Raw genomic sequence first — 27,535 nt, forward strand, 5'->3', positions numbered from 1 at the left:
AATTTATTGTAGGCCATTGGATGTAAGTTTGGCCACATGTTACGTACTTTGGTGTTGAAAGCTTAGATAGGTTAGGCAGATTAGAAGGTTAGGAGAGGATCCTCTCCCCTCTCATATAAACCACCGGTGGATGTAAAAATGAAGTCATTCAAACTTCTTTAGAGAACGTAATCAAATTTGGGTTCTTGATGATGTTTGAGCCCAAAATAACAGGCACATGACAAATGGGGTTATTGGGCAATATCGGGCCAATCCCTGTGGTCACCCAACAAATCCATAAGCTTCTTTCTTACAAAGAACGAAAGGTTTATGCTTGTTAAAGGGTCTACTGTGGTGGTCACTGGTCATGGTGTGTCGGTTTTGAAGGTGGTCGAGGAGTTTGAGAAATGGAAGGAGCATGTGAAAGAGAAAAGGTTTAAATTTTGTTTCAAGGCTTATTATGACAAGGTTAGTCAGAGTAGCCGACCTTGCTGCCGTCTGGACCTTCCGAGGTCTAATGGAAAGGTTCCGGAGACACTGAAGTGCATGCCCGGATTGCCACAGGAGTATGGAGACATTCATCAGTTGCAAGTGCATGCTGCCACATCGATGGTTCTAATGATGATAGAGTGTTGGCTTAATTGGTGTTCACTGTACGTCCTTCAGTACTAGTACTGATGGACTATGTTATATATGTTATCTTGTGGAATAAAGGACATATCTCATGCATTGTGATGCTTGGGCATGGTAATGTTGGCTTGTGATCAAAATTTTCGTGCTCAAAAGTTCTGTTGCTATTGCGTTTCTTGATGTTTTGAGTTCAATAATAAAGCCAATGATTTGGCCATTTCGTGAATTGTCTAATTACTAATTAAAACCCCATTAAATTTTATAAATTAAGTAAATGAGATATAAAATTGTCAAAATTTTTGAAAGCCCATAAATCTCACGTTGAAAAATATATGGAAAAAATAATCCATCACATCTATTCTTCTCATTTTTTTTTATCGCGAAGTTGAAAGTTCTTCTATGGCTCTCAAAGAGTTCCTTGTTTTCTTTCTGCTAGAAAGTCCACATGCCAAATTTGCATTTACCCTATGCTCTCTCACTCGTTTCTCCCGAGCGACCAAGGTTCATGCTCTGGTTTTCATTGGTGCTACCTTACCTTCCCTTTCTTTTGCATTCATGAGGTCTCACGGCAGCGTTCTCGCCGGATTTTGGTTTACATGTACTGCGCACCTCCCTTATGATGTCAAACAATGTATGTGGATCAACAACGACAATCGCCTCAGCCTGAATTTTACCGTACGCGCTTCACTGACTCTCAACATTTACATCTCCCGTTTCTTTGCATTACTCGCTCGACCCACCATCATGAAAAAAAATTCACCTATTCATTAAATTTCATCCTCAGTTGTGTTCAACTGTCGTTCAATCTAAATCACAGAGTAAATAACAATACAGTTGTTGGAATTCATTTATTTTTCTCAGTATCCTTTACCGTTAGATTCAGATCTAACAGCAGTTGAGTACAACTGATCGATCATGAAAATCACCGCGCAGGTGAATAGAAACATTTGGTTTTCCCTAGGATGAAAGCCACTTGTGAAAGCTCACTGGGCCAGTTTCCTCTCAATCCCTATGTATACTTGGGCCAAACACACACAATCACCTACACAACCTTTACAAAAACCAACTGTGCCAGTCCAAAACCCGTCAAAGCTTCCCAATCGGAGAGGTCAACGGAGTTGACACAAACGCCTCATACATCACCACTGACATAGAAACCAAAGAGAACCCATCTCTGATTTCTCCTCAATCTCACATTCCTCACCCCAAAATCGAATCTTTCCAATCACCCAATGTCCACCGGAATCGTGACCCGGTTCAAGGAAGCCGGCCAATCGGCGATGTCCGCCCACCGCCCCTTGTCCGAATTCGCCGACCCCACCGCCCTCAGCCTCCCTTCAAACCTCTCCGACGCCACGACCCGGCTCTTCCAGAACCTGACCCATTTCCGGTCCAACTACGCCATGGTCCTCTTGGTCGTCCTCTTCCTCAGCCTCATCTACCACCCAGTCTCCATCATCGTCTTCCTCATCGTCTTCGCCGCCTGGGTCTTCTTCTACTTCTCCCGCGACGACGAGCTCGTCGTGTTCGGGTTTCCGGTCGGGGACCGGGTCGTGATGGCCGTGCTGGGAGTGGTGACTGTGGTGGCTCTGGTGTTGACGCATGTGTGGTTGAACGTCGTCGTTTCGGCGGTGGTTGGGGTGGTCTTGGTTTGCCTTCATGCTGTGTTTAGAGGGACGGAGGATCTTGTTATGGAGGACAAAGAATCGCCTTATGGGGCTCTGCTTCAGGATGAAGCTGACCCGAGTGGGAATTACATCATTATGTGATCATGGTGGTGGTGTTCTTCAGGTTTGATGAGGTCAGTTGGGTTATATTTGCTTCTGGGTTTCGATAAAGTTTGATTCTTGTGAGTGGAATTGTTGCAAAAGTTTCAAGTTCTAAATAAAACGTGCATTGCTGTTATATAAATCATGTGGAGAATGTTGTGGTATTCGTATTACTGCTACAGTCATACTATTGCAACTGGAAGTTTTATGATTGTATCGAAAAAGTTGGAGCTTCGTTTAATATAAGTCCATATATAGAACATTTTATGTTAAGCACCCACTATTTCAGTCTATAAGTTTTTCTGGCAGGACTTCCACACTTACCGAGATTATGCTCTTTTACCAGCTGCCTTGTATAAGTGTTTGCAATGTCCTTGGTTTGAATCTTATGTTGCTACTTACTGATGAAGCGCCTAAACAACACCTGCACATGTGAGGGTGCATTGTTGTGAATTCTTAAAACTTGTTTCTAGTCGTTACATGGTTTATACCTTTATTTCTAGGAAGTAAGTTACTAAGTTTGAATTGATCATTTGTTTTTTTTTCGTATCTTGATGATTTTTTGAATCTTACATACATTGTCGTTTGCTCATCTTAAGCTCCAAGTTCAAAATGAAGTAAGTTAGTTGTCAAGCATGAAATTCTTCTTGTTGCATTACCTGTTTTTGAGGCATTTTCAGTGGACTAAAATAAGTGTAGCTGTGGAAGAGGGTTTTTGCCAAAGTTAGTACTTGGCATCACTATCTGACCATATTGCTGCAACTGCCAAATAATTTCAGTTTTTCGGGAATAATCAATATTTTTTTATAATTCTTGTCATGATACTCCTTTTATTGAAATTAGCAGATGTTTGATGTTTTTTAACCATTTTAGTGAATTTTTGTTTAATCATTTTGTCACATTCACGTCAGAACTTAGAGTTTCTTCCATTTGATTCTTTCCATGTGATCTTGTATCATTTCTTCCTGCTTTAGTCTATGATATCCCTTGGCCAGAGTGATTAACATTGCACAGCCACCTTTAGTTGGGAAATGATTTGTCAATGCCATATGCTTTCCGCAACATGAACACAAGTTGTATAAAACATCGATATTAGCCGTCAGGACTCAGGACTTGGTCAAGGATTGAATCAAGTTGGGTGCTTTGTGCATTTAAAGTATGGGTCTTTCTGTTTATGTATGGATGCTTATGTATTATTTGGAAGCATACGCATCTACGTTGGAATGTTCTGACTTGATTAATGACAAAGGCACCATTACTGGTGATTAACCTGGAACATGTGTAGGGATAGTTGCTTGGATACCCTTAATTGGTGAAAAGTGAAAACACAAAATTTCTTGAAAATGCCATCTAGTGTGGCTTTTCCTTGAGTTGTCAGATGGTATCTCTGTTATGCTGAAATGTGGTTCTTGTTATTGCCATTACTCCCCATTAGATGTTCCTATCATACATTCAATGTATTATGTCCTTTAATATGGGTTCTCATGTAGTTTCCTCGTGAATGCATTGCAGATGGTAGTATTTCTTCGTCTACGAGCAGGTACCTGGGTTCGATGCAGATATACTTTAACAAACAAGTCCAGCCAGTTCTGATGTTAGCGTTTTGCTTCTGGAGTCTGATTGTGTAAACATCAGCATAATTGTTTTTCAGCTTTTTTCACCTATTCAATCATGTTGCTAGTGCTTTTAGCAGAGAAACTTGTATATACAATTGTTTTCTCATGGTAAATGTGGAGCAAACAGAACACATTGTAACTGCAATTTTGTAGCAATCATTTCTCCTAATTTTCAATAGTGGTGTATGCCATCTAATTTCTAATGGAAAATTGAGAAAAGTCTTCAGTTTGTGGAAATGGGGTGAGAATAACCGGTTTTAAACTACATGGAAAATTCAGGCTTCCATACAACTTCTATCTCTCGAGGTTATTCCATAACCTGATTCTTAGTTATTTCCATATCTATCGAGGTTATAGAAATGAACATGCAAATTGCCACATTTTACTGATACTAATATTGTATTCATAACTTGAACAAGCATATCTTTTGGTTTTAAACTACATGGAAAATTCAGGCTTTCAGACAACTCTCTATTGAGGTTATTCCATAACCTGTTTCTTAGTTATTTCCATATACAATGAGGTTATAGGAAATGAACAGGACAGAATGCTCCATCCTTTGCAAAATCTACTGTTACTACAACATTGTATTCATAACTTAAACAAACAAATCTTTTCAAAAATTTCTCATTTTTCTACTAATCAGTTCTATAAAGTGCCGGGCACACCACACTGCAAGCAAAGCATTATATGCTTGCAGGGATGAAAAGAAAGAAGAAATGAAACTCTAAATCCAAATGCATGTTGTATGGTAAAGGTGGCTGAAACTGCCAGGACTTTGAACAGCATTGCATTCATGCAGGTCGCTTAAACAAGTCTACCAGTGCTGTAGCACTTTTCGACAGTAGGTTATAACCATCACGTACTCCTTTGCCGAGCTGCCTACAAAGGATTCTATCTTATGTGATGCTGGTATTTTCTGTAACCATAAATCCACCAAGTTATGCAGCTGCAATGTGGGATGTATCGGCTGACCCCACAATAGAATCTCCACCTGTATTGGAAATGAAGTGAATGTCAGCATCAACTTTGTGCTGAGATAAGTTTACGTTGTCAAGTCCGGCCAAGTCAAAAGACAAAATGGGGATGGGTAAGATGGAAAAATGACATGTGTAGCAACATTGATAAAACAAATCAACAATACTTGGTTTTGACTACAAAAATGTCCATTTCAGATATTACTATCAGAAACAAGAATTCACTATTCTATTGTCTCAAGTATATGTCCTTGATCCATCTTTAGAATCTCAGGGAAGGTATTAGTATTCCACATATAATCCAACTTCTGAAGTCATTGGTGGTAAAACGATAAATGCAGTTCCTACTAGTAAGTTTAGGCATTAAAGAAACAGGTAGATTAAGATAAACCTAAACTAAATGAACCTGCATGCATTGTCACTATCATAACACAGAAGGGTTACACATGCTACTTTACTAATTTGAAAAGGGAGAGCAGATGATGTTACCTCCGCCTCGCTGTGAAGATTCAGCTTTTTCACCAGATACTTCTTTATGAAAGAACTGGGTAAGTTACCATCTCTGAGACATTTGAATAAAGAAATTCAAATTAATGTGTGATAAGGAAACAGACAAAACAGAGAAAATACACTAAGCACTGCCAATTTTCCAGAAGATTTGAAGAGAGCATTTTCGGGTTGATCACCACTTGACATTCTCTTATTGGAATTTTTAACAAGCAACAAAAAAATCAAAAATGCAAGAAAAACAAATAAACACACTGACCATAGAAGCATGCTCAGATATTACTCAATGAAGTTAAATAAACTACTATGAAAGCCAGGGGTTTTCAATAATGAAACATCGACAAAGAAGAAAAAGCAAGAACATGTACTCACAGAACAAATAAAAAACAAAAAACTGAGCCCCAATGTTTAAATTTTATCTGATGACCTCACCCACAGCAATTTAAATTTTATCAGTCGTTCTGATCAAAGGGCATGAGAATACAGTTTTGTGCCAAGAAGTAAAAATGGAAGGCAATACTAATATGCCAAACTGACAAAAAATCCTCATAAACCATACTACAGCAACAAAAGGGAACAGTGCAAACAAAAGTTTAGTTTTAGTACAGCCACATTATTTAAACAGATTTCAGCATTCTAAAGGTTATGACAAGCTAATGAAAACATTGTTCAATTAATAAGGCATTAATCAGACCAAAATTTAAAGCCTCTTACCACTTCAATATCAGACAGAATTAAGATAATGAAACTTACTTGACTCTCAAGTAACATGAAGGTATCTGTGGCAAGGGTGCATATCCTTCCCTACAACCATCAAATTACAAGATTGTAAAACTTGACATATATGGAGTGAGGAAAAAAAAAAAAATCAAGATCGCTTTACGTTTTACTCCAAAGGAACAGAATCTCACCATGGATAAGCTTCCAACGAGAACCAGATTGGTTTAAATGTTGTTTCGCCTTCATTGTTTGCGTCAGATACCACAGGTTGTGCTGGAGTTTTTAACTCCTCGGGTTCTGATACTGCTTTTCTCTTGCGGCCACGTTGGCCTTTGGCACTTGGCACTGAAACTGATGGTGCAGGAGTAGATTCACCATTATTGCCATGTTCCTGAATGGGTTGAAGCTCTTCTGGTTCATTGTTGAGGTTGAGGAACACTTGCCTTATTGGCACTCTTGCAGCTTCTCTTTCAGCTTCCATCAGCCCAGTTGTCCACCTTGGTTGTGCTTTGTTCTCGTTGCCATTATTCTCCCCATCTTTCTGAGACAATTTCTCAGTAGCATTCTGCAGCAAAATGAAAAGATTTAACATATTTTAAGAACAATAAAAGGATAAGCAAAACCTTTAAATCAATTTCTTTTTATTTTCCTTTTGTTTACCTGTCTGGCATGTGCTGCATCTTCTTTAAGGTTCTCAGATGATTTAACCCTCTCCGGAAAATCTTCATGTTTGTGAACAGGCTCTTCTTGAGTCGAAAGATGACTCTCTTGAAGAGCTGAACTCTTTCTGGTAAAATACCTCGTAGAGGACCTGGTTGTAACTGTAGGAGCGCTTGTTCCTAATGAAGAGAGGTATCTCTGCTTTGTTCTCCCTGGTAACAATATGGAGGGCACATTAACTTCAGGTGCCTTGGTTTTTCTTGTTTCTGAAGGCAAGACCTTTTCAGAGCCTACAACTTGCAGATTGCGGTCCGCTGCTTGTGCCTTGACCTTTTTACTTCCAGAAGGGAAGAGCTTCGCCCTTATGTCTTCGAGACTATTGTCAGCCCTGCCAACCGAAGAATAATTACAAAACAGAAGAAACATAACACCAATATGCATCCATGGTTTGGTCCTTCTAGCATAACTTTGAGGTTATTATGCAGGCACACATCTGATCAAAATATTATTATGATGGATGATATTTACAAATGAACAAAGAAGGCTAAATATTTAATAGCTATGAGGAGTGAGGTCTGATAGTAATAGAATACATAAAAGATTCACACATCAGTCGAGAAATGTGTTATAAGGTCACAAAAACTGCTGCAGTGCCGAATTCATTAGTGGAAGCTTGTTATAAGCTTGTGATGCTGCACCAAGAACATTAGAAAATGAAAAACTTCATTATACATTTTATTGACCAAACAAGCGGTGAATCAATAAAGGATTGCTGCAAAAGGCCAGTCTTGATTATTTGAAACTTTTTCATATTTGGAATGTTTGACAGTTGTTTGAACTTTTTTTTTTTTCTCTGTCATGGCATAAACTAGGCTCATGCATTAATTATGTGAGCAGCTAGCTAATCTATAAACATAGGAAATGTAGATGATCAATTACCTGAGCTTATCCATTGGAGCAACCCCTAAATCTGTCTTGCATACTGGACATCTATCCAAATCTTCGTTGATTATTTTATCATATATGCACTTCTTGCAAACTGTTCTCAAAACCGCAATAAACGAGTCAGTCGCGTTTATTCATAGAAAAAGTTATGAATTGTTGCTCACTACCCCTATTACACTATACATGAAGCATCTAATGCAGATCATAGCCATATACTTCAGCGAAAATTAGAAAGAGACCAAGAGTTTAGGGGAGCAATGAGTAAAGAAGCATGTAAGCACAAGTCCATTTTATCATAGCCAAGAAATTTAATCATTACAATTACAAACACCAAGTGACAGAAACCCAATCAGGTATAATAGGACTTATATACCAAGAGTCAACAGTATATTCATCTACCAATATATACACTAACACATTACCTTATGGCAAAGTCCAAAAGAAGAAGACAATCAACAATGCAAATTGAATAGGACTCATATCATGAAAACGTAAATTTCGATAAACCCAGATCAGAAAACAAGAAAAATAATAGGAATTTACGTAAAAACACGGCACCCCTATTAGAAAAAGGAGCATAACACATGAAAATCAGATCCCAAAAGCAGAGATGAGAAGAGCGAAAGACTTACATGTGTGAAGACATTCAGAAATAGTTGTGGCTTCTTCGAATAGCTCTTTGCACATGGGGCATGTCATGCATGCCTCGAGCTTCTCCCTCTTAACTTTCACAACTTGGTTGCTGCTAGTCGTCATCATTATCTTCTTCCAAAACCCACTGATAAACAGAGCACTCTGCTTTCACGTAAGCACATGGTGCATGACACCAATTACAATCAAGAAACCCCAAAAACCCAACATGGGCTTGTTGATTTGTTGTCAGTGATGAAGAAAAAGAATGGGGGAGAGGGATTTTGGTTCTTGTTTCGATTTGGAAGATGAGGGGCAAGATAGGGTTTGATGATCTGTTCGAGGCTCCAAACAGCTACAATCTCATCACCTCTAAATTATAGAAAACGCACGCATGTATGTAAAAACATAAAAAGAAGGCGTCTATGGGCTTAAAACTGCGCACAAGTTTTTACGATGGGTTTGTTATTCCTAATTTCCACCGGAGCCAAAAGAAAAACAAAAAAACCTTTGGTTTGTCTTTTTCTTCCACTACTTTCCTTTCTTTGTTTTTCTGCGAAGTCAAAGTGACTCAAATATGTTGGATTATGCAATGGGGATGATGAACTACATTATATATTGCAGAAGTCGTCTGTATTTTGGGTGCGGTGTGTTATATATTGATGTGGATATTGCATGTCAAAGACTCAAAGTTTGAGTGTGAAACTTTGAGAATCACGACTATCCTTGTCTCTAATGAGTCAATTTCATAAGTAGATAGGAGCTTCTAGGAGGCAATAAAACAAAACAACCATTAGTAGGAGCAACAAAAAGAAACGAAAATGTAAATGTGTTATATTAATGTGTCACGCAATGAAATTATTTGATTTGCTATGTAACTTCTCCATAAACATCACCTACAATGAGAGAATTATTGCTATAAACATCATAATGCATGTGATTTTGATGTGAAGTAAGCTTTGTCGGTGTAAATTAAGTTTTAAGGTTTAGAGGAGGCAAGTGCTCATGCCTCATTGACACAAGTTTATTGGTATTCTCAACACAATTAAGTTTGAGCGTGCGTAGGAAAAGCATGACTTTTTTAACTTTCATTTTAGCTCAAATAAACAAAATTTTCAACCAAATAAGCAGTGACGAAATCAAAAATATGTCTTTGTGAGATGAGAAAAGTAAGTCTGTTTGAGGCATATCGTCCTCGAGATAAAGAAAAGGTCAGCAACTATAGAGCATCATTCAAATTAAATTGGCGAAATCATTGAGAAGCAATATTTTCTTGTAAAAATACAGGAAAAAATAAAACACACACTTCCAACACCCCATTTACAAAGTACAAGTTACGGTCAATTTCATCAAGGAGTTCTGTTTGAAAAAGAAAATTCAAAAAGAAAACGCATATGGAAACACAAGAAGAGCCGAATTGATTTAGGATGGAAAATTGGGACGTTATGGTTTTGTTCTTCTTTTTCTTTTATTTGTTTATTTTTATTTCTTATTTTTTTGGCCACTCACTTTGGCACTGTTTCAATGTAACCGTTTTTTTTTACATGCAGACAGTTGTGCCTCACCAGTGACAGGTCACTGACTCAAATTTCTCAGTCTCTATCTGCTTCAAGAATCAAAAACCTTCAGATGCTCTCATCTCATCTCAGTGATCTCACCAACCATGGAAATAAAGCTGACTGGGATTTGGTTCAGCCTAAAATTCATACAATTGTGATTGATTTCCTCTAATTTAGCTATAACAAGAAGGGAAGTATATATAATCAATGAATATAACAACTTCATTTCGAGTGATTATGCAAATTTTTCAACAAATTGGCAATGGCAGAGAATACAATCATGTTTTGATGAGTTTTCAACATAATGGATTTAAATTGTTTCATGAATTTCCCTATTTTTGGTATCTTAATCTTAGCCTAACTAGCCCTTCCCCAAAAATCTTAGTGAATGCATACCTATAGACATGAAAATGAAGAGATCTGGATAGCATACCTGAATTTTGATCAATTTCTTATCTTTCTTTGAAATTCAAGTCCATCGATCTTCAAGCGATTTGCACTCTTTTTTTTTTTTGCTCTCCTTTTGCTTTTTTGTTTCTCATTATTTTCTGTGTTGTTGGTGAGAGTATATAAGCAATTTTCTCACTCGAAACAGACTGCTATGTGTATTTAATGGTGCTACGTGTTACGCAAATTGTAACTAATAAGGATAGTAATTAAATCTCTAGCAATAGTGCATGTTTTTCGTGGATTCTGACAATCGGTTCAAACTATTGTCAACCAACTTTTTCGAACAAAAAAAGAATAAGTTTATTTCTCATATCACGTGTTAGGTCTCAATAAAAAATGTATGCATGTGTGTGTGTGTGTGTGTATATATATATATATATTTTGAATAAAGGAATTATCTTCATATAATAGAAAAAACTCAATAGAGTTGATTACAATCGTATTGTAATACATCCAGGAAAAGTTCATGGAGTATTAACAAATGATAAGAAATTTGTGCTAGCCTCAAGCCAGAGTGGTCATTACATACCCTTCCGCTGTCATCTAAGGACAGAATAAGTAGATGTGGTAGTACCCACGGTGGTGCATAGAGATAGGTCCACTCATTGAACATCCAGTGCTCCGCTAATATATAATAGTTCGAACCCTCCTTTAGTACTATTCCAGAAGATTTGCTAGTATCACCTGTGTCAAACCGAAATGAATTTTGGTGGATCAATCCTCCAGGATCCCAAATACGAAACCCTAGAGAACTAGAGTCCATCAGTTTGGTCCACAAATGGGCCTGAATCCAATATAATTTGGACACCCAACTCCTTCCAACTGATCTGGGCCTCTGACTTGAGTTGGGCCTCGAAAGTGACCTGGACACCCCACCCAAATTGGGTGGTCGCTCCCTTGCACTGGTCACCGCTGCACATACGGGAAGCAGCCATTCCCGTTTTCCAACCCTTAGGCGCGCAGCCCTGGCCCCCAAGATCTGGTAGCTTTCCGCCGCCGCTGTTGTCACAGTTACGAAGCCCATCGTCACTTTCCTCAGCCACTTCGTCGCATATCCAACCTCCCCGCCATGGTATTCCACCACCGCTTCTGCAATTCGAAGCCCAAAACCCCCCAACGATGTACGTTGGGCGTAGGAACCTTGAACCACTTGCCCCATCATCCCTCGCAGCTCTTCAGATCTACTTATCATCTGCAATTTTGACCAATCATTCTTGAGCCGCCCTCGTTATGGTCGGACCTGACCCGAACTATCCTTCCCAGCGATCAAGCACCGGAATGCCACACCCCAACACCGAAGGCTGGTTTTCCGCCGAAATTCTCCATGAGAAAAAGCAGAGTTCTAGGTTGAGTAATTCAGTTCGATAGAGAGGCTGATCTGTTTGGGAGTTTACTGACACGAAGCGGCGTTGGAGGGCTGAAAAACCATGAAACGACCCTAAACATGGGTTAAAAGAGTACAAAGATGACTACTTAATGAAAACAAGATGAGCATTGAGTAGTCTATACTAAAATAAAATATATTTTACCTTGTAGGCAATCTAGTCTACTTGCCCCTATACACTGAGGACACAATTGTGGTACGATGAAGACAAGCACATCTACAAAGGCTCATAAAAAAGTTCTCGCTAGCATCGACTAAAAAAGAACTAATCTAAGCAACTAGAATCTCCTTTTTCCTTAGGGTTAGAGCTCTCAGCATTAGAAGGGTGCATGAGTAAACTCGGATAAACCATTAACAAACTTTTCTTTCTTCTTTGAAGCTTTGGCACTACACTTTTGGAAGAGGTCTTCTTTGCCTTAACCTCAATTATTTTCTTTTAGCACCTCTAGCGCGCCCTCTTTTCTTTGGAGCCTCTTGTGTAGTAGCCACACCAAGGCAAACCCCATTGACACAGCATCCAGGTTGGTCTTGCCAACCGCCAAACTCAACCTAGGTTTTTTAGGCGATAAGTCATCCAAACCATCATGATTTCTCCTCACTCCACTCAGTGCTATTACAGGTGCCACTGGAGCCTCCAATGTTTGAATAGTGACAACACTATGAGCCACCCATTCAAAACCTAAGCTCGCCGGAACATCCCTTTGAAGGAGTTTTTGTTAAATGTCGTAGTCGTACGTAGTTTTCCGACTAAGTATGACTGTGACCATCGCAGTCCTTCCCCTTTTGAAGGCTGGAGCTCGACCGACCTCTTGCCACCAGGGCCGGTCTTGAGCCTAGGTGAACTAGGCCCAGGCTTAGGGCCTCAGATTTTATAGGCCTCATGTTTTATGTTGCCCAGCCCAAAAAAAAGATAAAAAGAAGACGTGAAAATTAGAAGAACTTCGTGCGACACCTGCTGCTTCCTCTTCATCTTCTTCCTCCTCCTTACCTTCTATAATTCTATTCAGCTCCAGACACTTCAAAATCTCAACAAAATCTAACTACCCAAAATCAAAATCAAAGACCCAAGAATTCAAAAACCCATATTTCGGAAGAAGAGAAGTCGGTGGCTCATGGCTAAAGAAGACCAAAAGGCCTAAGAATAGAAGATGATTTTGAATCAAGAGGCTTGCTGGCCTGGTCGATTTTAAGTTTATTTAAGTATTTTCTTTGAGCCACGTAAATTTGTTCGCCTTGAGCCTCCTGAAAATACAAGGACAGAATGTGTTTTCTAGAAAACGGGGATTGCAGGCTATGGATCAATCCTTACTAGGCAGCAGAAACCAAAATTAATAAACAGAACACCAGATTTTGGTTACGCAGTGAAAACCTCAAATATGGGATTAAAAACACTGCGGGGCTCTTACTCTTGAGAACCCAAAATAAGAATTAACTTATGATGAAGGATATGTTCTTTACAAACTTGAATAGCACTAGCTCGGCTACAATGATTAGACAAAAACTAATCCAAAGTTTGTCTTCCGTCTCGAACTCCTTCTTCACTTGAACGATCACCAAATATCGCTCTTCTTTCTTCACAACTCCTCCACTGATCTCAAGAGAAGTTATGCATATGAACCAATGATCAAAAACACTTAAAACATGGACCAAGTGTTTTGACTCTTGTGAAGACTCAATTACAAGCAAGCATGCAAAGTTTGTCTTCCGTCTCGAACTCCTTCACTTGAACGATCACCAAATATCGCTCTTCTTTCTTCACAACTCCTCCACTGATCTCAAGAGAAGTTATGCACATGAACCAATGATCAAAAACACTTAAAACATGGACCAAGTGTTTTGACTCTTGTGAAGACTCAATTACAAGCAAGCATGCAAGACACCTAACAATATTCTTGCGTTTCCAAGAGCCATTCTTCTGACCGTGTATCTTTGTGTATATATGATTGACCAACGGCCAAGACTTAATAATCCAAGATTCTACCCTAATTAGACTTTTATTAGGACAGAACTTTTAGTCCAAGATATCCACCAAATCTTAAAAATAATCAATTATAAAATCTACAAATCCTAAAATGCCTAGGACTTAAAAACCATGATTTTATCAATCAGAAAGAAATCTTTTAAATATCTTAAAAACGTAATTACATAAAACCCAAAACTTACTTTCCAAAATCGGACTCCAAAAGAAACTGACTACTGACTCGGGGATTGCAACACACGTTGCAATCCCATGCATATGCATATGCATTTACCTGTGATTCTCCGAGATCAGTAAAGGGACTTTGAGCTTTGTATGGGAATGCCAATACGACATGTACAAGAATTGTACCTACACCTCCAAATTCACAGGGTCGGCCCTGCCATCTGCCAGAGCCAACGACGCAACCAATCTCACAGCCATATCATCCACGGATTTCATTAGTTTTTGAAAACTAAGGTTTGCCGAAAAAACTTTGTTTTTCTTTGGCCTCGCTGAGATGAGGCTAGGGTCAAAATCTCAAAAACATTAGGCTTCACAGTTTTGTTCTTTATTAAGTAGAGATATTATATAACATATAAATATTTTTTTGACCTAGCCGTTCTCTGCTAGGGTTACTTTCTAGGGTTCTAGAAAGCAAGTTACAGTTTACCATGCATATGGGAATTCTAAGTTGGAATTGTCGAGGAATCTGCAATGACACCACAACTAGGGCTTTAAAGGATTTGATCTCTCAAAACCGGCCTCAATTTGTTTTCCTTTGTGAAACAAAAATAAGTCGTGCATCTGACTTTACTGCACTGCATAATGCGCTAGGTTTTGCATACTCAGAGGCAGTTCTAAGCGACGGCCAGTCAGGGGGCCTTGGAGCGTTCTGGAATGACGATGTGCGAGTTTAGGTGGGTACGAAATCTGCACATCATATGGATATGGTTGTTCTTGGCAATCCGGGTGAACCAAATTGGAGATTGACGAGCTTTTATGGCATTTCAAAAACTGCAGATAGAGACAGGTCATGGCAGCTCCTTCGGGATCTTTCTGATCTTGACTCCTTGCCATAGGTAGTGATCGGAGATTTTAACGAGATACTCAACAATGGTGAGAAGATAGATGGCCCGGCTAGGGCTGAGGGCCAAATGCGAGGATTTTGTGAGGCACTTGGATACTGCGATCTCCTAGACCTAGGGTTTCAAGGGTCTCGTTCAACATGGTGGAATGCCAACACCAAACTGAGGCTGGATAGGGCAGTATGCACTCCCTCGTGGTGCGATATTTTTGGTTATGCAAAACTGGTGCATCTGCCCCCTAGTGATTCTGATCACGTCCCAATTCTTCTGCATGCGAGTAAGGTTCCTATTCCGCAAAGAACTCGGTTTCATAGGTTTAAGTTTGAAGCCTTTTGGCTTTAGCACCCTAAGTGTGATCCATTGGTGAAAGAAGTTTGGAACACGGATGTAACTGGGATACCTATGTTCAGAATTACACAAAAGATTAAGCATACAAGAATGGCACTTGATAAGTGGCAGAAGAATGCTTTCCGAGCGCGACAGCAGAGTATGCTAGGGATTCGTACTCGTTTGGAGGAATTAATAGATGCCGAGGCTTGTGTTGTTATACAGGATGAGAAAAAAGACTTAATGAGTCGGTTGCAAACCCTTCTTTCTCAGGAAGAAGCTTTTTGGAGGCAAAGATCCAAGGTGACATGGCTAAAGGAGGGGGATAGGAATACTGGGTATTTTCACAGGAAAACAGCTAACAGAAAGCGGAAGAATTTGATTCATGGTTTGTATGATGAGGATGGTAATTGATGTGAGACTGACAAGGATCTCGAAAGGGTAGTGTCATCTTATTTTACTAAGATGTTTACTGCTTCTGAACTAGATTATGAGGCAATGGAGACAACTATCTCAGCTATTCATCCTTGTGTGACTCCAGTGATGAACGCACAGCTTTGTTCCCCGTATTCTGGTGAGGAGATTAAGCGTGCATTATTTGAGATGTACCCGACGAAATCACCAGGTCCGGACGGTATGCCTCCATTATTTTTCCAGCACTATTGGGAGACTATTGGCGAGGAGGTCACGGCAGCAGTCCAAAGTTTCCTTCATACTGGTCAAATTCTCAAGAAAATAAACTTTACTCATATCTGTCTAATCCCTAAAGTGAGTACTCCTGAGCATATGTTTGATCTTAGACCCATAGCTTTATGTAATGTAATTTATAAGTTGTGCTCGAAGACTATTGCTAATAGATTGAAGAGTATATTGCCTGCTTTGATATTACCGTTCCAAAGTGCTTTCATTCCGGGAAGGTTAATTACGGATAACATTCTGGTGGCCAATGAAATGGCCCATTTTGTGCATAACAAAAGGGAAGGTGCAGAAGGCTTCATGGCGCTTAAACTGGATCTCAGTAAAGCGTACGATAGAATGGAGTGGGAATTTCTACGGAGGGTAATGAATAGATTTGGTTTTGCTCAGTCCTGGATTGACATGGTAATGCAGTGTGTGACCACAGTTAGATATTCTTTTCTGGTGCGTGGTAAACCAAGAGGCATTGTGATTCCTTCACGGGGTCTACGACAAGGCGATCCCTTATCTCCTTATCTATTCTTGATTGGGGTGGAAGGTTTCTCGGCTCTACTACAACAGAAATAGCGGGATGGGTTACTTTCTGGTATTGAAATTTGTAGTGATGCTCCTTCAGTTAATCACTTATTGTTTGCATATGATAGTATGCTATATGCAAATGCTGAATTGGAAGATTGTTATCAGATTCAAGATGTGATAGAAACCTATGGGAGAGCATCAGGCCAGTTGGTGAACTTTAATAAGAGCTCGGTGGTGTTTAGTAAAAATGTTTCAGATGATATGCAGGAGGAGATCTCTAGCTTGATGGGAGTGGAGATTGTTGAGTCCCATGAGAAGTATTTAGGTCTTCCTACATATGTAGGCAGGAAAAAAACAGCAACTTTTCAATATATCAAGGACATTTTGGCGGAAAAATTGAAGAATTGGCAAGGCAAGCTCTTGAGCGGTGCTTGCAAAGATATTCTAATCCGAGTAGTGGCTCAGGCTTTACCTACTTATATATGCTATGAGTGTTTTTTGGCTAACTAATGGTTTATGTGAGGACTTGGAACAGATGTGTGCAAGATTTTGGTGGGGTAGTACTCTTGACAAAAGGAAAATTCATTGGAAATCTTGGGCGGCTTTATGTAATACTAAGGAGGAAGGTGGATTAGGTTTCAGAAGTTTAGCTGAATTCAACTCAGCGATGCTAGCAAAACAGGCTTGGAGAATTATTAATAATCCTTCATCTCTTATTGCTCGTTTATATGCTGCTAAGTATTTTCCTTCAGGCACCTTTTGGACAGCTGAGTTACATGCTTCCCCCTCTTATTCATGGAGAAGCATCCTTTCTACAAGGGATTTGATTGCACAAGGCTTTTATTGGCAGATCGGTAATGGGGAGAAAGTGAGAGTTTGGTGTGATCCATGGATTCCTGGGGTTCCAGAGTTTAAACCAAAGTTGCTTTCTTCTAATGAGAATCTTAACCTCAAGGTCAGTGAGCTCTTACTTAATTCTGTTAGATGGAATGAAGACTTAGTTCGGAATTTGTTCCCTTTTGCTGAAGCAGAAGCTATTCTACGCATTCCATTGAGCTCTAGGGTTGTTGAGGATAGATGTGTTTGGAGATTGGAACGCAATGGGAGCTTTTATGTTAAAACAGTGTATAGACTCTCCTTTGTTCATTCTTCATCTCGAATACCTTGTACCATTGAAGCTACTAGTGAGTTTTGGAATAGAATTTGGAAGAGTAGTATTCCTAATGCGGCAAAACTGCATATATGGTGGGTGTGTCAAGATATCCTGCCTTCAATGGCAAGATTGTCTTCTAAACATGTGGTTTTGGATTCCCAAATCTGTGTGTTATGTGATGGTGAGATTGAGACTACATTACACCTATGTCGTAACTTCCCTTTTGCGAGGCAGGTGCTACATACTCATAGAGAGGTGCGTCAAACTTGTTTTGATGTGCAAACAGATGGAATGGAGATGGTGGGATGGATTAACTTCTGTGCCAAACAACTTGCTATGCCAACTTTTGAGGTGTTTTTGTATCTGCTTTGGAACATTTGGAAAGAGAGGAATAAGAGGGTCTGGGAGTAGAAACGTGTCCATGCAGATGATGTGGTCTTACGTGCAAGTACTAGTTTGGCTGAGTATCGATTTCACAATGTGAAACCTGTGGTGTCTAGTCATGGGACTAGGATGATTAAATGGGTACATCCTCCTGTTGGCTTTCTTAAAGTCAATATGGATGGAGCATTTCATTCTGACTCGAAGATGGGAGCTTGGGATTTTGTAGTCCGGGATGCTTGGGGCACGTTTGTAGCTGGTGGTGCAAAGCCGCTACAAAACCTCATCTCAGCTGAACATGCTGGAGTGTTGGCCTGTCAAGCAGCTGTGAGATTTGTGTTGGAACAGAACATGCACCCGGTTATATTGGAGACTGATTCATTACTAGTGCAAAGACAAGTCTCAAGGCTTGCTGCTGCAAATACCTCTATGTTGGGTAGAGTTTATGATGATATTGGGGAGATGCTTGGAGTTTCTTCAAGTATGAGAATTGTTCATACCAGAAGAGGTGCGAATTCAGTAGCTCATCTAGTGGCAGAGCATGCCAAAACACTGCAGCAGGAGAGCTTTTTCTCTTCTGCACCTAGTTTTGTGATGGCTGCTTTAGCAGCTGATTCTATTGTAATGTAATTCTTCTTCTTTTAATAAAGGTTTTGACATCTTTTTACTCAAAAAAAAAAAGTAGAGATATTAGAAGCTGACTAGGGTAGGTCCAAAATTATTGAAAGAAGATTTGGTTCAGTGCTCACTTAGTTGGATTGATGATGGTGGAAAATATATGTAATGAAAAGTCCAATAGTGGCCACAAACATAGTGCCAGATTCTCTGATAAGGAATTAACTAGCTGTTGGTAAGCATAAATTATGATATATATATATATATATATATATGTGTGTGTGTGTGTGTGTGTGTGTGTGTGTGTGATCAAAATAAAAGGTTTGGTGCTCGGTCCTCTTATTCTTAACGTCCTAGCTATTATCTCACGGTTGATTTTTGAGCTAATTCCTGGTTTAAACTTTAAAGTCAAAATCCACTTGTGTTCATTCTCATCATACTCATCACCATAGTTGAAAAAGTAGCGAAATGACCTAATCTCATTTCTCAACTTACATTTAAAATTGCAAAAGATTGAATATCATGTGTTTAATGAGGATATCAGTTGTACATGATAAGTAAGAAACTCGTCGGCTGTGAAATCAACTAATCAAGTATTCGCACTCGCGAGCTTCTTTATTTATGTTGTTTTCTATTGCTTTGTTGTTTCTCTTTGTTGTTGTCTAAATTTGACAATACTAAAATCTATGAACGTTTACATTTTAGCACTCCCCTTTTAGCTCACATGTTAATTAACTAAGCAATTGTCTAGCTGATCCTTAACAGAAGGTCAAGCTTCTAAGTTCACAATGATCACCACTTATCTATAGTATAATTAGTATCTCTTGATACTAAACTACTACCAAATTAACAAACTCAATTTAACCAAACATCCCACCAATATTTTCACATATGATATTGCTAAAATCCAAATGCCAAAAAATAGTACAAATTAATCAACATTCTTTTCAGACTGAACCTTAATTCTAGTCCTCTTGATACTAAACCACTACCAAATTAACAAACTCAATTTAACCAAGTATGAGCATAATTATCCCACCAATATTTTCACACATGATATTGCTAAAATCCAAATAATGCCAAAAAACAGTACAAATTAATCAACATTCTTTTCAGACTGAACCTTGATTCTAATTCTTTTTTTATCAGTTGGTACAAACTATTTTCGGGTCGTTTTAACCGAACTAATAGTTTTCATGTGCTCTGATCTGGGTTTTCTCATTCAAGACCTTCGAACTCTTCTCCATCAAGCTGCGATAGCTCAGGTTCACTTTGTGGGACAAGTAGCTAACCCTGTTGCTCATATTCTAGCTCAAGAAGCTAAACTAGTTATGCATTCTATGGAATTCTTTAGTATCATTATTACTCCGAGTGTGGAGGTTACGATAGATATTGAATGTAATGATGCTTAATCAATGAAAATCTCGTCATTTCCCTAAAATAAAAAAGTAAATGGTAGGTGGCAATAACCTCACCTTTTTTTTATTTTTTTATTTCATATGATTAACATGTCACACATATATATTTCTGACCGATTTATTGAGAATTTTATTTTAAACAAGGTGGTCGCAATAGATCAGAAGTTAGACAACGGTATTCTTTAGGGATTAGATCACAAGGTTCCTCCTTAACCTATTTTTGGTACTCGGTGGACATTGCCATGGTCATCCACCATGATATATACACGGTTGCAGCAATAATCAAATAACATCGGTGTGCCTGGTCCTATCATCACAGTGGTAACAAAGGGATTGTCTTTCTCAATTATTGTTTTGGCTTCCTGCCCAGGCTTTCCGAGTAGTTCAGGCCATATATACTTATATCCTGTGCAAAGTCAACAATACTTCTAAGTTTTAAGATTGTAAGATATGTATATTTCGACCCAGAAAAAAAGTGAGAAAGAGAGAGAGAGAGAGAACCTAGGCTATGGCATCCCAGTGTTCCGCTTTGACAAGGAGGGTAAGGATGAGCGTGATGAGACATTTTGTAGGTTGCTTATGGTTATGATGATAATGAACAAGCAAGTGATTGTATATATATGATTTTGATCATGCCAAAATTGTAAGAAAGTCTATGAAAATTTATGTGGATTTCCCTTTAGTGGATTTCTTTAGGAAATAGGCAATACGGTATTTTATTTTTTGTCAATACCATGAGAACCATGAGACTTTTTGTATAGTCAAGATGATACCTTGGATTTACAATTGCGCCTATTGCTGTTACAATTTTTGATCAATACCATGAGATTTTAACCATGAACCTATTGCTATTTCTTATTGGGTTTTTTTTTTTTTTTACCTATATTTATTTTTCTTTCTCTCATTTCTTTAAATCCAAACACATTTATTGCAAATTGATTATGGTAATTAAAAGAGAAACTTCTGAGATTTTATATTTTAAAGTCAATAATTTCTCAAAAATAAGAGAAATTAGAGCAACTTGTGCTTGGATTAAAGTAGCTGTGGGTAAGAAGGAATTATGGTATCTAATGTGTAGTTACAGAGTTATACATAGGACCAAGAATAGGACCAAGAAAGTGAGGTTAACGGCACGTACATAGCATCCTTAGACTTGTGCCCCCATCAGTGACCAAGCATTACAAGATGGAACAAATGTCCCTCATTACAGCAATTAGGTCAACTTATTTGTCAACCGTAACAACACCACAATCCTACCACTTTTAAACCAAAAGATATATGAGTTTTCAAGTGTCAATACACTCAATTGTGGATTAGTTTTCTATGTCAATCACGGGTCTAAGGTTCTAGTCTGCTATCCTTATGGCTTTTCTATGGTTTTTGTTTGGACAGATCATAAGACATGAGAGGCTACTTTTTGTTTCTGAGATGTAGCACTCAACTTGCTACACGATTGCATGAATTGGCGGCCAATATATGCAAGACGATTTGTTAGCACACTTTTTTCCTTGGGATTTTTTTTTTAGTTTTTATGTTGTCTTTTAAGTGAAATAATGACCATAAAGACTGATGTGTTAAGAGCTCGAAGTTTGATTGATTTAAGCGCAAGTGTTAGGCCTCGTTTGGGATTGCTTCGCTTTTAAAAAAAATCAGCTTTTGTTCAAAATTTTAGATTTTATTGTGTTTGGTAAATAAATAAAAAACAGGTTAAATTGAAAGTTATAGGTCACTGGCAGCAGATTTTAGAAGCAGCCCAGATGTTGCTTTTAGAAGCTGTTGTGGATCAAAACACGCTCTGCAGTTGTTTTATGTACTGACAACACTTTTAAAAATATTATTTACCAAACACGAAACTGTTTTAATTCACAGCTGATTACTCTAGTCTTTAGCTTTCTCAAAAAACTAAAAAAATTATAAAATTTTGTTTCTCAAAAGAAAATAATTAAATATATAAATAACTAAGGGTTAGATATTGCATTTTCATATTAATTTCAAGGAAAAACACAACTTCCCCATAAAACATAGGGCCATCACCATTTGAGTATCAATACTATTTGCTTGTAAGAGAGAACTAAACCGTGGAGTTAGAAATTAAAGATGATGGATGTTTTGCTTCACCTTTTGGCGGTAAAAGGGTTCGATTCTCTGCTCCAAAAAACCCAGATTATTTTGGTCTAGGGTTTGAAGAATTCTTGCTCGTCCGGTGGCGGCTTGGGTCGGTTTTGGTTCGCCTTGCCGGTAACGAGGCACTGCCGGACGGAAGCTTGAAGGCTATTGCTTGGGAGGGCAGGAGAGGGGTTTTTTGGCTTGGGGTATTGGCAGTTTGGTTGGCGAATTCGAGCGCCTCCTCTAGGCGTGGTTGTTTGTTTTTCCTGTATGGGACTGCGCTCATCGAGGTTTTTCCAAATCCATCGGCGACATGGTTTTGGAACTTCTCAGCAGCGGTGCGCGGTGCTGAAGCGGCCGAGCGGGCTCGCGGGAGGCTCGTGTCGGGGGGCTACTTCGGCGATGGTTCGTGGCTCTGTGGTTTGTCTCTTGGCGGTGCTCGGCGGCGGGACTCTGGTTTTGCAGCAGAGGACGTACGGAGGAACTACACCGGCCAGTACAGGCGGAAAATGGGTGAAGGAGACGTGGTCAGGGTTGGGTCAACCAGTTCTTGCTGGGCCTTGTGTTGGGCTGCTTCTCTTGGGTTGCCCTCTAGGGCATTCTACTTTGGACTGGGGTGTTTTGCCTTAGGCTCATCTCTATGTTTTTAGTTTATCTATTTACAATAATTGCTTGTATTAGGAAACTAAGCATTTATATGCTCTATGTCTCTCTAGCGTCTCTGGAGTAGTACCGAAGGAGGATATTCGCTAGTTCTACATATTGAATGTATAATGAGTAGGACTATATGTACGTACCACTTGTGGGTACTACCACTAGCTTCTTGTCTGTCTATGTCCTTAAATGACAGCGGAAGGGTATGTAACGGCCTATTCTGACTTGTGATGAATATATTATTTCGCCCCTGTGGCATTACTCAAAAAACCTTTTAGCAGTAGAAGTCAATCACCAAATTTTAATTTTTGAATTTGAGAAAATGTTGAATAATATAACATTCCGGTTTTGGTTCGCACTTGTGAAAGCATGCGCAAAACCAATGAAAAACTATACAACACACTTTTTTTTTTTTTTTATGGAAAATGGCATGTTGAAATCATGTCAAGATTTTTTGTAAGGGGATGTTGAAATGTTATAGTACCAAAGAAATAAATTGCTCGGTTTTTACTTTTTTGGCATGAATATCCTACAGATAATTACTTGCTACGCATTAGTAACTTGATCGATATGACATTTTTGCTGATCCAAAGTAATATACTTAATTGTTAGAGCAAATACTTGTATAACCGGAAGAAGAATTATGGACTAAAATTAAGAAATTAATATCAACAGAAGAATCGTTTTACAGCCAGTGTTGGCAAGCGAATTTTGTTAATAAGCTTGTCAACAATCATAAAAATTTGCCACATCCTTGGAATTTCTAATCTAAAATTCCCATAGTCCTTGGCCTTGTTAACCACAGAAGCCATTATGAGCAGTATTTACCAAAACTCTGGAAGAGATTATAATTCCTTCATTACCTGAAAGTCTGGAAACCTAATGACAAGATCTAAACAATAAATTTCGGACACCTTGCTCTCAGCAAGCTTTTATTTACGAAGTTCACGATCCGACCAAACCTTTGTGGCGAGCATATGCTACAATTACTATGAAAACAGAGAAACATACTATTCCTGTAACAATGCAAACCTGTCAATTCAGAAAGATTCAATTCTCAGCCACAGATCACAGTTATACTAGCCAAGATTACCAGAGGAAATAATGTGCGTACCCATTTAAACATGTATCCATGATCCTCGTTCCACGAATATGGGATATTCACGCCAAAAATTCCACACACCAAAGAATACATGGATAAACTAACAGTTCCAGAACTAAGAATAAGCTCAAGCTGCACCATGAATAGTCAAGAGATTAAAACTTAATGTCATAAACAACTACTCCAGATTTAGCAAGCAAGCAGGAAGCAAGAAGTATGAAGAAAAGAAACCAGTGCAGAGCAGTAAGCACCTGAATTAACTGATTCCTGTGGTTATCGAGCTGAAAAATGGAAAGCACAATTAAGATCAGAAACATTAATATATTGCCATATTGCCATAAAGTTTTATGGTACCGGCCAAAGCAACAATTTCAAGTACCTGAATATTTATGTAATCCTCCGTATCATCAATATATTCACGCAGCTGAAAAATTTCAGATTAAATGGTTAAGGTTGTCTAGAATGTAATGTAAGGATTATGAAAAGTACCTACATTATAAAATAAGATTATATAGGGGGTGTAGTGTTTCCACTTTCTGTTTCCAGTTCATTAAACTTAATGTCAATAACCCCGGTCTTGTACCAGAGCAATGAAAACATCCCCAAACAATTCCCATTTCATCTTACTTTCATCCAAATCCTCAGGCCACTGGGTGATCTTTACATCTGCAAGCCCAAGGACCTTGACCTTCCTTATCCGTGTGGCATTGGGTAGCATGGGATGAAGGATAGATCCTAGGTTCAATTCTCCTTGTAAGCCGACAAAAATAATAAGCTTACCGTAGCTAACTTGTTCAAGGTGCCATCAATCTGCATAAAGTAAGCCTGCACAGGTATTACTAACCAATTTAGTATATAGATTCACTAAAATCCTACAAATGAAAAGTATGCCAACGTCATTATACCTCCAGTAACATTTCAAGTTCGTCAACGTCATTCTCATTTCCACGAACAGTTACCATACTTGCTCTACTTGCCCGTGATATTGAGGAGGCAGGATACCAATTGGGAGGACCAGAGGCACTAACTGGTGAACATGCACCCGCCAACTTTCTTGACAAGTAAAGGTCGGCCATATCATCATCATCATCCAGCAGCTGCTCGATCTCATCCCTCACCTGCAAATAAATACTACAGGATTTACCTCTTGCCTTGATTTGCAGGAGTAAAGAGGGCACTGGTAGGTTGTCTTTATTCCTACTCTAATCAAGAAAGTTGGTCTCTACTCCACACCAAAAACTCCATTTGATATCACTGTCCGCAAATCTAATATAAGATACACCACCAAAAAGAGTGTGGCTTACAAATATAAGTGGAAACAGGAGCCTGCATTTCTAAGGCAACTAACTTGACTGCAACCTTCAGTGGTCATGAAGCACAAATCCTGGGGTGCCCCTAGAGGGCTTTTTGAAGAAAAAGTGTTTATCAGCGTATTTCAAAAGGTCCGTTAGCTATGCTCTTGAAATATCTTTAATGTCCCCACAAAAGCTGCAAAATGTGATTTTGGAAAAGCTAATATTTGAAGCTAACAGTTGCATTTAAATTCAGTCACACACAGATTAGAGATGAACTACCAAACAATCATTCACAGACCAGAGGAAGATCATATACCTTTTGGACCCGTGCAGTCAACCTTGTCATTGCACTTTTCAATTTACGAACCCTATCCAAATTGCGGCTACTAATCTGCAGATTCAAATGGATTACAAGAATGTCTTAAAGAATCATGCAGAAGAAGTAAATTTCATGGATCAAATGAAAACTGCAAAAATAGATAATCAAAATGAACGAATAAATAAATAATTTTGTCAACTCAAAACAAAAGGAAGAAAGAAAACTGAGCAACTACTTTTTCTTTATAGAAGATCATGTGAGATAAACATTCTCTCACTACTATAGTAAGTTTACAAAACTATGCAGGCAAGTATGCTAGCCAAAAATCCTCTGAAGCCAAACAGGTCAACCATAAGAATGCAAAGCCAGAGGCATACCAAAATTCAACAAAAAATCAAGCATGATATTTGGATTATTATTTTTTAACACAATTTACACAAAACTGCAGACAATAGTCCCTTGAACTAGCCATGTTGTGTTTTCAGCAAAAACTTACTGAAATACCCAATCTGACAACTGACATGCCTAAATCTATGAGCTATAATTAGTTATTTTCCTGAAGTACTATAATTTTGTTCCTTGCACTCTTTTGTTTGTTTGCCATTTTTTTTTCTCCCCACTTAGCCCCTAAGGGGTTCAGACACGCACAGAGTAGAAAAGAAACAGAGAAACAAGTTATTCCCTACCTTAGAGGTAAGCTCATCTAGAGCCGGATAAGCAGCAGTCTCCAGTTCTGTCGTACGTGCAGCAAGAAAACTACAAATTGCTTCCAAGGCTACCTCCAAGGCCCGGAATTCAAATGAAGACTCTACATTGAAAACTCAGTATTCAGACTGGTGGTAGAAGTGAAAGGTGCTAAAAGATATGCATATAACTATAGGCACTAAAGACAGACACTGCTCCTGAAGTGATATATTTAAAATTATGATACCATACCATCTTCTGCATCAGCCGCGTCAACAGGGAACTCACTTCCATCTGTTTGATTTTCACGGTTGGAATTTACAGGAGGCAACCGTCTCTGAAGCTCTTCAACAACAGGAATAACATTTTCATCCAACGGATCCCGAAGCAGCACCTATATCCACAACAAAACTAACAATCATCATCTGCAAAAGAGCCCCAACTCACCGAAAGTCAAACGCACACCGAAAGTCAAAACCCATGTTTTATGTAGTAGATTAACAACACAAGTTACATAAGTAATACTTCCTTTCCTAAATCAGCAATCTTTAACCCCACACCAAATTTAACACTAATTCAACCGAAACAGTAAAAGCACTAACCTCTTCAGCAGTAATTATCGCTTTAATATGCTGTAAATCAAACAAACCCAAATATATATCAAACATTCAAATCCACTATAAAATCCCCGAAATCTGAAAACCGGACATACCTCCAGATTGAGAACAATAGCCCTGTCACGTCCGAGAATGGCGGAAGGGTAAGAGAGCAGAGGGTCGACAATGCGGAGATCCCGAGCGTGAATGTGGACTCTCTGCATGATAGCGTACTTGTCCACATCCAACACCGTCGCTTGTCCCGTCGCGTCCAGCAAAACCCAGCTCCGAGACGACTTCTTCTTCACCGCCACTACCGCCTGAGGGTCCACCACCGCCATCGCAGCAACGGCTTCCCCGTCTCCTCCTCCTCCTCGTGTCATTTCTGTGTATTTGCATCGTCGGGGAGGTTGAAATTGAGGATTGGAGAGCTGACAATTGGGTAGTGGAGTTGCGTAGGGTTCATGTGAGGGAGAGCTTGTTAGGGAAGGCGGGACTTGACACGCAAGAAAGAGATATATGCGGTTTAATGTTTTCTGGGCTTTTTGGACTTTGATTTTGAAAAGAAATCACCTGACACGACCCGTCAACGTCGTGAGATCACACTGTCCCACGATGTTGTTGACAAGTTATATCCTCTATTAATCGCGATTGAAATTATCTTATATCGAGTTTTTGACTTGTAAGTTTATCCGGTCGTTTCATTATTTGAAAGTAAGTTCAGGTCGTCTATTATTTTCCGACATTGTTTTGTTGTTTTTTACTAATAATGTTTTGCATCGTAAGTGCGGCTCTTTTT

General features: G+C 38.9%; 4 protein-coding genes across 4 annotated transcripts; 2 read left to right on the forward strand and 2 right to left on the reverse strand.

The window, feature by feature from the left end:
- The first annotated feature begins 1,683 nt into the window (after positions 1-1,683).
- Positions 1,684-4,170, forward strand: LOC133712538 (PRA1 family protein D-like). Its single transcript, XM_062138635.1, has 2 exons — positions 1,684-2,410; positions 3,891-4,170. The coding sequence occupies exon 1, from the start codon at positions 1,842-1,844 to the stop codon at positions 2,376-2,378; it is 537 nt and encodes a 178-aa protein (XP_061994619.1). The 5' UTR covers positions 1,684-1,841; the 3' UTR covers positions 2,379-2,410; positions 3,891-4,170.
- A 290-nt stretch (positions 4,171-4,460) lies between these two features.
- On the reverse strand, positions 4,461-8,808 carry LOC133712902 (E3 ubiquitin protein ligase DRIP2-like). Its single transcript, XM_062139012.1, has 7 exons — positions 8,436-8,808; positions 7,798-7,897; positions 6,859-7,246; positions 6,390-6,763; positions 6,232-6,282; positions 5,461-5,533; positions 4,461-4,988 (listed from the first exon to the last, which is right to left on the reverse strand). The coding sequence occupies exons 1-7, from the start codon at positions 8,560-8,562 to the stop codon at positions 4,812-4,814; spliced, it is 1,290 nt and encodes a 429-aa protein (XP_061994996.1). The 5' UTR covers positions 8,563-8,808; the 3' UTR covers positions 4,461-4,811.
- Positions 8,809-15,309: 6,501 nt separating this feature from the next.
- On the forward strand, positions 15,310-17,977 carry LOC133711884 (uncharacterized). The gene is made up of 4 exons (XM_062137962.1): positions 15,310-15,604; positions 15,686-16,299; positions 16,579-16,866; positions 16,949-17,977. Exons 1-4 carry the CDS (start codon positions 15,310-15,312, stop codon positions 17,975-17,977), a joined length of 2,226 nt encoding a protein of 741 aa, XP_061993946.1.
- A 5,660-nt stretch (positions 17,978-23,637) lies between these two features.
- On the reverse strand, positions 23,638-27,138 carry LOC133710518 (magnesium transporter MRS2-I-like). The gene is made up of 11 exons (XM_062136607.1): positions 26,853-27,138; positions 26,743-26,772; positions 26,393-26,534; positions 26,143-26,264; positions 25,454-25,528; positions 24,748-24,960; positions 24,623-24,667; positions 24,222-24,266; positions 24,094-24,123; positions 23,855-23,974; positions 23,638-23,772 (listed from the first exon to the last, which is right to left on the reverse strand). Exons 1-11 carry the CDS (start codon positions 27,117-27,119, stop codon positions 23,686-23,688), a joined length of 1,176 nt encoding a protein of 391 aa, XP_061992591.1. The 5' UTR covers positions 27,120-27,138; the 3' UTR covers positions 23,638-23,685.
- Positions 27,139-27,535: the final 397 nt, after the last annotated feature.

This window comes from Rosa rugosa, chromosome 5 (genome assembly GCF_958449725.1).
Source record: "Rosa rugosa chromosome 5, drRosRugo1.1, whole genome shotgun sequence".
In the NCBI taxonomy this organism is placed as follows: domain Eukaryota; kingdom Viridiplantae; phylum Streptophyta; class Magnoliopsida; order Rosales; family Rosaceae; genus Rosa; species Rosa rugosa.